Genomic DNA, 13,971 nt, shown 5'->3' on the forward strand with positions numbered 1-13,971 from the left:
GCGAATCAAAATTTTTAATATCCTCGATTTAAATTTAATCTACAAAATAACTCGAAGTATAACAAAAATACATTTGACGAAAACAAATTAATTCGGCAGACATGTTAATGTTCATTTTTTTTTTATATTGAAACCTTCCTTACCAAAGTCTTCTTACGTAATCTATTTTTCTTTCTGCGGAATGATATATTTCTAGCTACGCGATCGTCAGAACACATAAAAGACTCTTCTAATAAAGTGGATGCAGAATTATTAAATGATTTCCGTGATCCTCTGCAATATAAACGATACTTGATAATAAATTCCATTGAACTATACCGATTAACGTGGATTAATAACCAACACAGGACGAAACTTAATTAAAATATATATACAAAAATTATTAAAACAATATACTTACGCAGCATCGAAGGATACGGATTTAGTAGGTAGAGTCGCAACCAACTGGTGAAGAGCAGTCTCAGATAAGAACGGTAAAATAGGATTGTCTTTCTGAGCTAAGGTATGATTATCTCCAATTTGAGAGATACAAGAAACACTCCATGGCCTAGATCCTTTCGCTTTTTGTTTCGATCTCATTATGACCTTCGGCGTATTCTCGTCAGGAGATATCTCGTTGACAGGCGTTTTCTGGACGTAATCGAGTATCTCTTGCGATGGGGATTGCGATGTAGCGAGAGCACCTTCGAATCGGCGATAGGTCGCGACGCTGCTCTGTAAATCATCCGATGATATCGATTGCCTTTCTGCATCGGATTCCTCCGTTGTGTATTCACCGCTGGCGTCGCAGCTATCTAATGGCTGTAATATACAATAAGTGTTGTTAAACGTAATTATGTCACGTTTTCTACGTTGTGTTATATCTGTTTGCAATATCCGCAATAATCTTCACATAGATAAATAGTATGTAATTTTATTTTTTATGTCAATTTTGATATTTAATGTACTGAAGAAAAAATCTTAATTTCAAAGAGAGATACTTTTTTCAGTGTACTTCAATATTAATCAATATTTGCTTTTGATTCAAGGATATTCGATTTACTTTATTCGTTCCGGTTTTCTGGAAATCTATCGATCTAATTTACCTGTGATTTGCCCTCGTAACTTCTCGACGCGTTCAACTTCAACCATTCCTTCACGCGCGCATACTTAGCTCGATGATTGTTCGTTATGTTTTTCTCCTCAAATTCTAACTGCGGAAAAGTACGCGAGACCGTATGTCTTTCTTCACCGATTAAGTTTTCGACTTCTTTGATCAATCTTTCAATACTTGATTTATCAGTCTTCTTTTCATCATCGCTCTCTTTTTGCTGAACTCTGTGACCGTCATGTTCCGCTTCTTTTTCGTTACCTGAACTCTTTCTCTGCACAAAATGCATTTTTTCCGAGAGATCGATTTTTGGAGTCTCGCCAAAATCCAGACGAACCACAACATTCGTTCTTCGTTGCTCCGAAACGACAAGCGAGCCGTTTCGACGGGCAGGAGTGTAAGTCCACTCCTCCTCGGAAGAATCATCCACCGTGTTGGATGATTCCTGGACTAGTTGACCACAATCTGCCTCAGAATCAGTATCCAGGTGCTTGAAGTAGAAGGTAGCGCAGTTCTTTGACTTTCTGTCAGATCTAAACATGAACAAACTAATCTGGTATCGGTTGTCATTTCGGTGACAGCCGGAAGAGATAACCGGGTAATGGACGATCGGTTCTCGAACGACCGTTTTACCGTTACGAAATAGTAAGATGAGATAGTAGGAAAGAAAGGAAATGCAACTTACGTGTTGAATGAAGCAGCCTCGTCCGTTGCTCCACAACAACGTTTCACAAGTTCGTTCGTCCGTAGACCGTTATTCGTTTTTTCTGTACTTTCGATTTGCACGGTGCTTGCCGCGTCGATTTCGTCGCATGTTTCCTGCATCGCCGCCGTCGTCGTGGTTATCGGTACGGTGTCCGGTGTGGGCGGCATGTTGTGTTGCTCGTTGTCGCTCGCTCCGCTTTCCTCAACGTCACCTTCTTCCCCTCGATCCCCCGCGATAGATGTAATGGAAATAGTGGCTTCTCGTTTTTCCGTTTGGTCGGACCTTGCGTCCATCACATACAGTTGAGACAATTCATCCTGCATACCGTAGAAAGTGCGTGTACTAATTATTGATAACGAACATCGTGCACGCATCATTATCAGTAAATTCTTGCTTGAGAAGATACGATAGACGGTTAATTAGTTATCGGACAAGGTTTCTAGACGATTAATTTTTTGTTTTATCTGTATTTTTTTTTTTTAATTCCGTATCGCGTTTTACTCGCAAACAAAATAAACACTGAAATGATCAGCAAGGAGAATTTTCTCTGTATTGCTCAAAGGCAAGTTTTTAAATTCTCTACGCGATATCTCGGTATTTCGAAGCGGGAGAATAACTTGCGTGGATGTGTGTATCTATGATTTCACTAGTTACTTCGAAAGATCGTTCACAAGATCTCTGCCTGACACGGATGTTACGGTTTTTGCTAGAAATTCGACCGCTACTTTTTGTCAGGATCATCGCCTGGCGTCTGGCGTACAGAGTTCTCACTGTACGTGCGTGCCCGATTCGTTTTACAGAAGCCGTTCTTCTTCGCGGCCTTCTAAGCTTAGTCCACTTAACACATTCGGATACGCGGCTCTTCTCTAATCTACGCGGCGTAAAGTGGTATAGTAACAACGCTCTCTTATCTCGTATTAAAGCTAAAGATGTAGTTTAACTCCTGCAGTTGCGAGATTCCATAAAAAGGAAGCACAATTTGTGAGCACGTCCGAGCAAAGTACGCTCGGACGTGCTTATCGAAGTCCATTAAGCGTTAATGAAAATTCCCGTCTGTCGTAGTAATATACAACGACAATAATTAATTACAGTAAGATCCGCCCATTATCGTTCGCATCGAAAGAATGCCTACGGTACTCGCCTCGGAGAGTATATAGTTAATATTTCTACGCATGAATCGCGCAGCGCTCGAAAACCAGGTCAATGACTTGTAATAGTCGCGTTTCGCGACAGCAGAATGGAGAACAATAGCGGCTGTCGATTCTTGGAAAACTACGTAAACCACTTCCTGTTTTTTTGCAATTATGTTAAAAATTACTGAAGATACAAGATAAAAATATAAAAGAGCGTATATTTTGTACGTGATATTTTGTAAACAACATTGCAAAGAAGACACTCGTTCGTATGATATAAATTTATATTTGAATTTTTTTTACGTTGATATCGTTGCGTGATTGAATCGCTCTTATCTTCCGCAGATTACTCTACGTTTCACTGTGGGAGACAAATATAACTTCTGTCAATCGCGTGATTCATTCCCGGCACGATTCTTAACATTTCCATAACGACACGACTCTTCGCTGTTCGCTATGCGGTCACGAGGGACGGTACAAACAGGGATCGTTCCAATTCGCAAATAATGGGCTTCGATCGAAATCACGTAATCGAACTCACGGTCGCTCACCGGTCGCTTTGTACTCGATGAATCCACGTACCTCGAAATACGATCCTTCGCTGATGGATTGATTCTCGGAAACGGCGTCGCTGTCGGACTGGTCGATTCTCTCATTTGAGACCGGATGATCGCAGTACTCGGATCTTGGGCGTCCAACAGCGCGCTTCGCGCGTTCGGTACGCGCCGAGCGAGCGGACTGTCCTGGTGATTCCGCTTCAGAGCCACGCGATCGTCCGCGACTGAGACGGGGCTGTTTCGTGACTGGTTCCTCGTCGCTGTCGCTACTGCAGCCGTAAGGCACGGCGTTCTGAAATATGAAATCGAATTTTTCTTATACTCGATAATCACGGTGGCGATGTAACTCCGTCTACCGAACTTTGTATTAATGTTCGCGATATCTCTGCACCTTGTTATCCGAAATGTACGCTTCTGCGAACGAAGACCGACACTTATCTTGTTTTACTAAAGTTATCGCTTACTATCAGCACGACTGTGTGTCATACAACGCAGTTAGAATTGATGAGAGAGAGAAAGAAAGAGTTATGGTTAACCGAACGCTTGACACGTTACTGAGTTACTCTGTCCAAAGACCGGATCTCCTACCTTCGACGGGATACCTGAGGGGCAGGTCGTATAAAAGAAAACCGCTCGACAACATTTCACAAGTTTAAACAGGTAAAGGGCAAGGGTAGGGATAAGGGTATAGGGATAAGCAGGTATAAAGCTTACAAGAAAACGTATATATAACGTCCGCCAATTAATATTTTATCTATCAATAACTTTAATAGTTGATGTTGTTTGCTCAATATTATGTAAAAAGAAATTTGTTTTACGATACACAAACATTCTTTTTTACATCGGATAAGTTTTCTATTTATCTCATGCCTGTTTCATAAACTTATAAATTCGTTTATCAAACTAATTTGATCTTGATTTGATATTTTTATTTTAATAGTCTTTCTATACTTGTGGTTTGTTGATGCGTAAGTCATTAAATCTGATGGAAGGAAAGCTATCTCATTTCATTAAAGAGGAGTGCCTACGTTTGTGGTATAAAAGATTTAAAATATCGTTTTGCTTAGATCTTTCTTTCTATACGAGCACAAATAAAACATAATGCCCGTGACCACTCAATATACTATTCTTAATGGTCGTCAATTGTGAAGCATCTCCGTCAATTGCAACCACTAACAGATTATTGCTCAGCTCCACCCTTTATTTCCTGACATCGTCCATTCGCTCATCCTCCGTCGATCGATATTGTCCGACGCGTTTTCCCACAAGTTTCGATTTAATTATTACGATCAGAGTACAGCGGGAGGAATGAAATACCGGCGTGGTTTAATTTAACGAAGCGGCAAAATGAGCACAGCGTTCCATATTTTATATATATTCTGTTTATACACATTTTAATCATCTTTACGCGCTTTTCTTAATTGTAATATTGCACCTTGCGACTCTCAATTAAAAAACCACAAAGTATAAAAAGTCAATTATCTCTGGGAAAATTTAATACCTCCGTTCACACATATAAAGTGTGCCGTTTAATCACATCGACTCTTTTCATCTCGGGTAAGATATAAAGATATTTCTCCGTGAAAGGTAAGAGACGAATAATAGAACCGTTACCTTATTTCTTATATGAGATACGAGGGTCTCAATGTGACACTGCCACTCCAAGGCACGTAGAAACAGAAGATGCCAACGTCGCTCCAATGATCTTACTATACGCAAAGGCTGTAAGAACTGTTGCTTCTTCTCTCGCTGCTGTTCCTGTTCCTGTTGTTGTTGCTGCTGCTGCTGCTGCTGCTGCTGCTGCTGCTGCTGCTGCTGCTGCTGCTGCTGCTGCTGCTGCTGCTGCTGCTGCTGCTGCTGCTGCTGCTGCTGCTGCTGCTGCTGCTGCTGCTGCTGCTGCTGCTGCTGCTGCTGCGTGAAAACTTTGTCTCCCAATTTGACAATCGAACTGACGATACGCCCGTGCGCCTCTATATCTCGTTGGAGTACCTACGTACAGAAATTTATCATGCATCCATTATAATCTTTGGATTGAAAAAACAAAGAAAAATTAACATAGGGAAACTGATGCCTATAGATTTTGATAAATCATAACATCTCGTCTAAATTATACATCCAAGGCAGCTATTAGAAAACATAAAGCGTCTAGATGCGCGAAACGAGTAGTTATATCCAACGACACCGATGATGATTAATAATATGCGGCGAGGGCCAGCGGAAAGTAAGCGCGGCTTAGGAACGTGTACCGCGCAAAAACATGAACCGACATCGCGCGTACGCCAACCAGAACGATAAAGGTTAAACGCGCACGTACAAAAGAAACGTTTAAAATTCTTTATTACTTCCGCGAAGTGAGTCAAGCTGGTATGGCCGATAAGTCCAGGTTGATTTTCTCTCTGTATATCCACTTCGCGTTAACGCGCGTTTTGCACTCTTCCAGATCGCGCTTCGAAATCTCCCGAAGGAGACAAAGGTGTTGGAATATCACCTCCATCCACCGTGGTCCGTATTAGCCCACTTTCTCTGATAGATTGCATATGATTACGCGTGATTGTTCTACTTATCTCGCAGTACGACGTGTCGTTTCGCGAACAAGTCCGTATCGCAGGTTGCTTTCACGCGGTGCGCACTCCTCGTATACGGCTACGCGCGCGTATACGACCGACGCTTTTTTTCTCCTTCTTCCTTTTACGTCGCCTCATCTCGTTGTCAATTTCTCATTCGAACAAAAGGAACGGCGCAACGACGCGACGACGACGACGACGGTCGTGAGGAACCTCAGCCTCGTTATGAAAGCGCGCGGATATCTCTCTCCGACAGGATGCGAAGTGCGTGCACGCATAAATCAAGCTGCTAAGCTTGGACAACTCTATTCGCAGAAACCTTGCTATTTTGCTATTAGAATCAGTCTCCGTGGGAACAATGGAATACATTTGAATTATAAATTGCCAGACACACCGTGAACTTTTATTCCTTATAACTTATATACGAGACATCGTAATTGCTACATGACACGAAAGTGCGTAATATGAACTAATCATTACTAATCTCATATTTTTAATTGCTTATACAACAAACACGTTGAATATTTATTAGGTTTCTATCATTGAATAATTTTAGTTTTGTAATAGCGCAAGTAACCGCTATATGTGTATCTTTATATCAGTTCAATGTAGATTGATATTTATAATAAATTTTTACATAAAACGTTTGGTATTTCGCGTAAAAATTTATTTATTTATTATTATTTATTATTACGATTGCAAAGAGCTCAACACTGTACATTTTGAATTTAGACTCATATCCTGAGTACGGCAAAAGTATGTATTAAGACATTCGTGACGTTTTATGTAAATTATTTCATGCTTTTCGAGCAATGACATCATGTATATATATTATAACTTATATACTAGAAAGAGTAAATACATTGTAGAAAGAGAGAGATATCCTGCTATTTATCAATATTGTAGATGTTTCATCTCATATTATTCGAAAATGAGAGAAATATGAGTGAGATATCTTGACAGAGATCGGCAACAACTTTCCGTAGACATTCCGCCTCGAGCGCGCGGAATGTATATATGACTGCATGCATGGAATGTGATAAGGAACAAGTGGTGCGACTTGTGACAAAACGTATGCTAAGGAGATCGATAAAGGAATAAAATCTATCGCGCGTTGCGCAGCGATCTTAACAGCGGGCGCGCTTTAGCTTTCATGGGAAAGTTTAGCGACAGATATTAAAGAATCGTAAAGAGCGAGTTGCGCCATGCATGCGTGCGTGTGTATGCTGAGAAGAGAAACACGACCAGCCTTATCCAAGGTAGGGTGTAATTTATAGTTGAATCCATAGCGAAACGCAGCTGCATGATGTCAAGCTGCCGTCTCGCGCCGCGCGCCGTGTAAGCGAGACACGGAGAGATGCCGCATCGGTGGCGGTCCACGAATGCCGATTGCTGGTTGTTATTGACATTCAGCGATACTGCGGTAGTTTCACGCCATGGAATGACATATGCGACGTGCTACTAGCCATAGAATATTCTGCTTATCTATTCTATTTGCATAAATAATGGATATATAGATATACGCAGAACTCTAATCGTGCCCGAATTGTTTTTCGATAGAAACAGTTTATCCCTCCCCCATTCAGGGACGCGAGCTTCTAAACTCGAGAAAAACAGAAAGAATCTCGCGCGTTTACGATTATAAGATCGAGGAAATCACGGAACTAAAAAAAATAATCTATGGAATGAAAAATGGAAAATACTGTAATGAAAAAAAATTGTGAAGCAGAGTTGTATCATCGAATTGTATGAATAGAGTTATATAAAAAGAGAAAATTATCTTCTCACGATTATTTATGGATGGAATATGCTTGAATGAGTCCTTTTTTCCCCGCGATGGAAATTAAAAGCGGCGGCCGGTCTTTCCAGCTCTTCGACTGGTTTCTATCCTACTTGTCAGACTGTCGTCAGCTCATCTCAAGTTGAAGGCCGCTACGTTGACGTTGGAGCAACAACCTTGGCATGTTGCGGCTTAGAAAATTTATCGCGTCAAAAATTCAATGTGAAGGTCGACCCGATCACTTTTCCTCTCAAGTTTCACTTATACGGTTTGATATCGCTGCTTTTTCTTTTCGCTGCGGTATCCTCATGACAATGACATCGTGGAAAATATTACGCGATGCAACAGGAAACAGGTTGCGCGGGCGAACGTAACGCATGACGATAATGCCATGCAAGATGCGGGCTCTGAAAGACACGCGATACCTCCAGACACGTCCATAAGCCTGTCGCACGGTAGTGATAATGTCCTTATGTTGGTCGACGATGACGAGTGAAACGGTATGTCGAATCACGCGAGAACTCGCGCGGCGATAGTAAAAGCAGATAAGTTTAGAGCGAATCTGTACATTGAATAATTCAACAAACTTGATGTTATCTCGTATTACGAAATTACAATCGCGCAGAAAACATAATTGAATTTCTACGGAAAATGTAAGATTCCGCCACGAGGCGGAAACCTGACAAATTAGATTTCTACGTGATAAAACGGAGAATAAGATCAGACAAGTCATAATGCGGACTTTACATTTTAATTGAAAGCATGCATCAGTATCTCTCGAATACCTGGAGTCTTCGATCAATTAAGTCAATAGTAGCATAACGAATCTGTTCTATTATCTAATACACGCGATATAACGCGATATCAGTGCGCTTGTCAAAATATTGCCTGGCTTGTAACGTTAGGACTTTTACATTGCATAAGTACACGTTTCGGTTTTTAGAGCATGACTGTTCGTACCACCGTTCGCATTCTGAGCGTATCGGTTTCGATCGATGGAAAATACTGTAGAGATCACGCGCGGTATATCGTGACTAGTGAAAAATCGGGACGATATCACCGCAGAATGGAGATTAATCTGAGACGAACGAGCCGATAACTCTTTGGGTGCGGCTGTACCTTCGAGCAATTCGAAGATCAACGCTGGCTGCTGGATCTTAAATTGTTTCGAAGAATAGATCATCCCGCAGTACGTTCTCTACAGAGTGTTCCAGATAAATGGAGATCATATTTGAATACGCGCGTTATTCGTCTGTAAAATGCAGATCGTAAAAACTAGAAGAAAACGTACAGTTTTTACACAAAGATTTATGAGTAAATCTTTTTGTAACAATTAAATTTCGGTACGTCGCGATATATTCTGTGATAGTGAAATCTGATAGTTTATTTTGTTTTGAAAAGATAATTATTTAAATCTTTTAAAAGTAAAATAATCCGCGCGTGTTTATAATTAAAATAATTATATGTGTGCTCAAGGATTTTTTCCTTTCAAAAAGTAGTACGTGCTATAATTGTTATTTATCATTTCACTTTACATATATTAGTTACACGCAGAAGATAAAATTCTTTCGTGGAGAACGCCCCATATATTTCCGACGAAGTCGCAGAACAGCGTTGTTATTACCACGCCGCTTCTTTCAATCCAGGTTGAAAGGCTCTATCGAGAAATCTCTTTCGGCATACAATCTAATCATGATTTATCGACACGCTCTGCACGATGAGTAAGACTGTCTACTGCCACTGCCTGGAGAAAGTTAATTTGTCATTACTGTCGTTATGTTTTGCCATGTAAAATTTTTTTATGCACAACTTTTGTGAAATGTTCTTTTTTGCTAATATCAGATAAATTTTCGTTACGCCAGAAAACGATTTATTTTTCAGTGTTGCCTTATCCGTATGCGTCTCCGTCGAAAAACGCGAGTCGATATTGATCATTAAATCAGTTAATGTCCTGTTAAGAAAAGGACTCTTCCAATCTCCATCGATTCATGAGGCAGGATCAAGTTTCTACTTTGTGTGGGAAAGAGAAAGTATACAATCCACCGGTACTAATTTCTTCACCTCCGTAGTCTTGCGTTTATTCCTGAAAAACGATGTCACGATACGTCGCGGTGTATTATTTGAGGTCGTATACTAGTAAATGTAGAAGGTTAAGTCGCGCGGGCAAAACGTGGTAATCGACTGGTAAGGCTGAGACCACCAGCACTTAGTGCGTTCACTAAGCGATTTTTACTTCCGTGACCAGCGGGACGTGCCGACGCTATCTAAGAATTCAAGATACCGAGGGTAACTGTGTATATGGCCACTACGGTCGTAGTTTCACGAGTAATCTAGCGGTAAGCCTCCCACATGGCACATTTTACAACAGGCACGTAGAAAAACTACCATGCATTCGTATCATTCGCATTCGTATCATTTGTGCATTAGTATTATTTTATCTTGGCAAAATCTTACGGTTTCTCGTCCCCTTTTATGTAATTTCCTCCTATTACATATTTTTATTATACCTCGCTATTTCTTCTTTCTTTTATATTCTCAATGCTTCTTCTTATACGCGTAGCTATACTTTTTTTCTCTTTTACTTTTATTTATTCATGTTCTTCCTGCGCACGCACGTTTCTTCCTTACATTTTGTACAATTTATTTTAATAGAAAACTGTTCCGAGACAAAAACCTCTATCATCGCACTGTTCCGATATTTGAAACGAATCGATTTGTTACGATATTATGATTTAATTTTAGTGTACAAAAATTTAATCTAACGTGTTTTCGAAGCTAAGATACTTCTTGCAAGTCTAAGAGTCTCTGTAGCTTAAAGGATACGCTACAAGTTCCTTCCAACTCAGAAATGGTGGTCACATCAATGTTCCTAGTTAACGGGTGACGCCAGGCGAGTGAGTCAGCGCACGCATACATGCAAAGGCAAATGACTCCATAATATGACAAGCTATAATGAAAAAAAAAAAACGCATCAACTTTCCGGCAACGTGGTAATATTAACCTTTCGATTACATACGCTACGATGGTGTGCGTTTAAAAGATAGTTCGTCCGGCGGGGCTTCTATTTGAACGATCTAATTTAAGCCAAGTTGTTCCATGCTGCTATAAAATTCGCGGTTAGAGCTTCTATATTCATCATAATTTGTATAAATTCTTTTTAGTACTTTATAAAACATCCTGTAACACATCGTTTGCAATTCTCTTTAATGCGAGAACAATCATCGCTGTACGGCTTCCTTTTTATGCAGATATCGAGCTTTAATATCTCAAATGCGTTGCAAGGCTTCCCTGTGACTTTCGAATATCAGATTCTCGTTCATATCAATCTTCCAAGTGAAATTTATTAAAAATTTTTTTCTCAATTCCTTTTTAGTGTTAAGCAGCTGGATAATTAATTCTACCGACACGTCCACTCGTATGTGGAACGAAATGCAAATTATGCGGGAAGGAAAGAGAATATTGCTACAATAATTTACACCGTAAGCAATGCCGCGATAAAGCAATCTCGTTCGGGGCAACAATCAAACGGATTGCTGTACGCACATACTGATTTCGCGTCGCAACGCATTATGCACCGCGTAATCGTAAATCTCGCATTCGTAGAGCGCCATAAAAAAAAAATATTAGCTGGCAAAAATTTTCTATTCCCTTTCACTTATAGTACACCGCGCGCGATGGTGACGCAAGCACGACAGCACCGCGAGTTTCCATCGCGAGTATCCTCGCGATCATGCATCGCGTGAGCGATGCATACTTGAGGAGTGATTATATAGTCTCCGTGTAAAAGAAGATACACAGCTACAGAAATCATTCGCACGTTTCACCTTTTGGTGATACTTGGTAATTTGGTCTTATTTTAAATTCATAAGTACTTCGAAGACCGAGGAGCCTTTTTAATGCAATATATTCAAATTGCACGGTGTATTGGCAAACGCGAATAAGATCACATCCGGGAACCTTCCGTTCGCGCAGCTGTTAACCGAGTTAATCCAGGCCGTCCTCACCTCATTTCACGTCGCCGCGTTCTTATTGGACATTTTACTGTATTCCACGGTAGAATAACTCTGGTTTTGTCAATGGTCAGATTGCGGTTTCGCAAGCATCTCGTGAATTTTAGAACAGAATTCTAACGGCATATCACGGGAGAGTCATATCCGCTCATGAAGAGACCAAATTATATATCATTGATAAGGCACTCGTAAAGCACATCGTTATCGAACACGTAGTCGTTTGAACTTTGAATTAAGTTGGTATTATTTTTATCTACACACAAATACCTCGTAATCTTATCATGAATGTTAGCAATTTTTATTATGCATTGTTAGCAGGATAACAAATCGAGTTTACAAATTCGTACAAGGTGAACGATATAAGACATCATTAAGAGTGCTGCCAGAAATAATCACGTGTATCGTAAAAATATTACTCGAGATGATCATTCCTATCGATAAATTCAAAATTCGTGAGATAAATATCGCATCAAAATATTTAACTCACGATGTTTGATGCGCGGGAAATCGATTTATAAAATCAAATTAAATGTAAACGTCAGGCAGCGAAAGATATTTCCGGCTTTACTTATGCATATTGCATTTTGCATGCGGATGTTGTATTAATCGAGAATCTAATTTGCAAATTTAATGTGACATGATATTACGCGAGATAAAAAACGAGAATAACTCTCACCCGGGACTTGAACTTGTTTCGCCACCAACAGCTCGATTTATTTAAAATCTGTTATAGCCGCTCGCGAAAATCTATCTTGCGTTTCTAATGTGGGCGTTAGTTTTTCTATCGAGCCGTAATATCGCATGAGTGTGTGTGATGATAGCTCGTGAGCTTCTAAAAATATTCCAAACTATGTAGTTGAAAAGCCAAACGGCCATTGTCTGGTTTCACACATTTTCTCCGAGTTCAGACACATGTCCACATGTTGGTGAATCGTTCCAGATATTAATTAACCCTTACAGCCGTACGTAGATGTTAATGTCAAGCCGACTGATGTTCCTCCGACTTTCTCTTTTAAGCGATATGTAACTGGTAAATAACTGGTAAACGAGTTGCTTGACGATAGTGTGACGTAAGTGTATTGTGGGTATCGATAGAAAGTCGAAAGGACGGGAAGATACAATACCTTCCCTTTCCGCTGTAATAGATAATTAAATTTAAATTTAATTCAATGATTAGCGATCCGCGGTAATTGGCGCGATTACCGGATACTCCATACGACTGACTCCATAAAATTCCACAAAGATCTACTTTCTCTTTATACGGACAATTCCACGTGAACTCGCTTGACCTCGAACGACCGACTTCAACATCCACGAATGTCGTTCAACGGAGCATCCACGCACCGCGATATGGAGTGTCGATGACCAAACACGGCGGAAGATAATATGTGAACCGGAGCTCAAGTGTAATAAATCGGAGCACGAACAAGGATCGACGGGTGTTCCAAGTATATAATTAAATATATGATAAGTATACGATTGATCGAAAAACATGCACGGCTTCCCGGTTTCCATGATCATAATCTCGACGATAACAGCTATTATTATTATTTATGTGCTTCGCTTTATCTTGAATTGACATAATATCGCAAATAAACTATCAAGGTGAGTAATGCAACTTTTTACACGACGATTTTCCTTTCGTCTTTTACTACGAAAGGAAAATCCGATATATATAATGACGGTTTCTCGTTCGAAAGGCAAGTATACGATCATAGATGCATTATATGTACTCAGATTAGACCGATAGCCTTTGTTGTAATTGCTTCATTGTTTCATTGTGTTTTTCGATGTAACAATAACGGGACAGGTATCACAATGAATCTCTATCGTGCTATACTGCGAGAGAACTGCGGATATGGGTGGAATTGGCTCAAGGTGTTATCTTGAATTGAAAACTCTGAATTAAGTTTCAGTTAATAACAACGGTGTGTAAAATACTGAGATAGATGCAACGACGAGTTTATCGGGTAAATAAAGCGTCTCTCTCTCTCTCTCTCTGCGGTTCGGAATACTTGGAACACCGACTTTCACGTTCTAAATTCCATTATCTTTACCGTGCAGCACTTTTTACGACCACGTGCTTCGGAACAATGCTGTTTAATCAAGCACGGTGAGGCAATCTGTTCGA

The 13,971-nt window shown here is 40.2% G+C and overlaps 1 protein-coding gene across 1 annotated transcript in view; it reads right to left on the reverse strand.

Moving 5' to 3' along the window:
• Positions 1-13,971, reverse strand: part of LOC108778313 (uncharacterized) — a 37,055-nt gene that overhangs the window by 18,817 nt on the left and 4,267 nt on the right. Inside the window, exons 7-13 of the mRNA XM_018545450.1 lie at positions 5,309-5,475; positions 5,101-5,191; positions 3,512-3,778; positions 1,776-2,113; positions 1,086-1,623; positions 401-801; positions 144-273 (exon numbers count right to left, since the gene is read on the reverse strand). Coding sequence (XP_018400952.1) covers positions 144-273; positions 401-801; positions 1,086-1,623; positions 1,776-2,113; positions 3,512-3,778; positions 5,101-5,191; positions 5,309-5,475 — 1,932 coding nt within the window. The remainder of the gene's footprint in view (positions 1-143; positions 274-400; positions 802-1,085; positions 1,624-1,775; positions 2,114-3,511; positions 3,779-5,100; positions 5,192-5,308; positions 5,476-13,971) is intronic.

Source organism: Cyphomyrmex costatus, unplaced genomic scaffold (assembly GCF_001594065.2).
Source record: "Cyphomyrmex costatus isolate MS0001 unplaced genomic scaffold, Ccosl1.0 scaffold5, whole genome shotgun sequence".
NCBI lineage: Eukaryota > Metazoa > Arthropoda > Insecta > Hymenoptera > Formicidae > Cyphomyrmex > Cyphomyrmex costatus.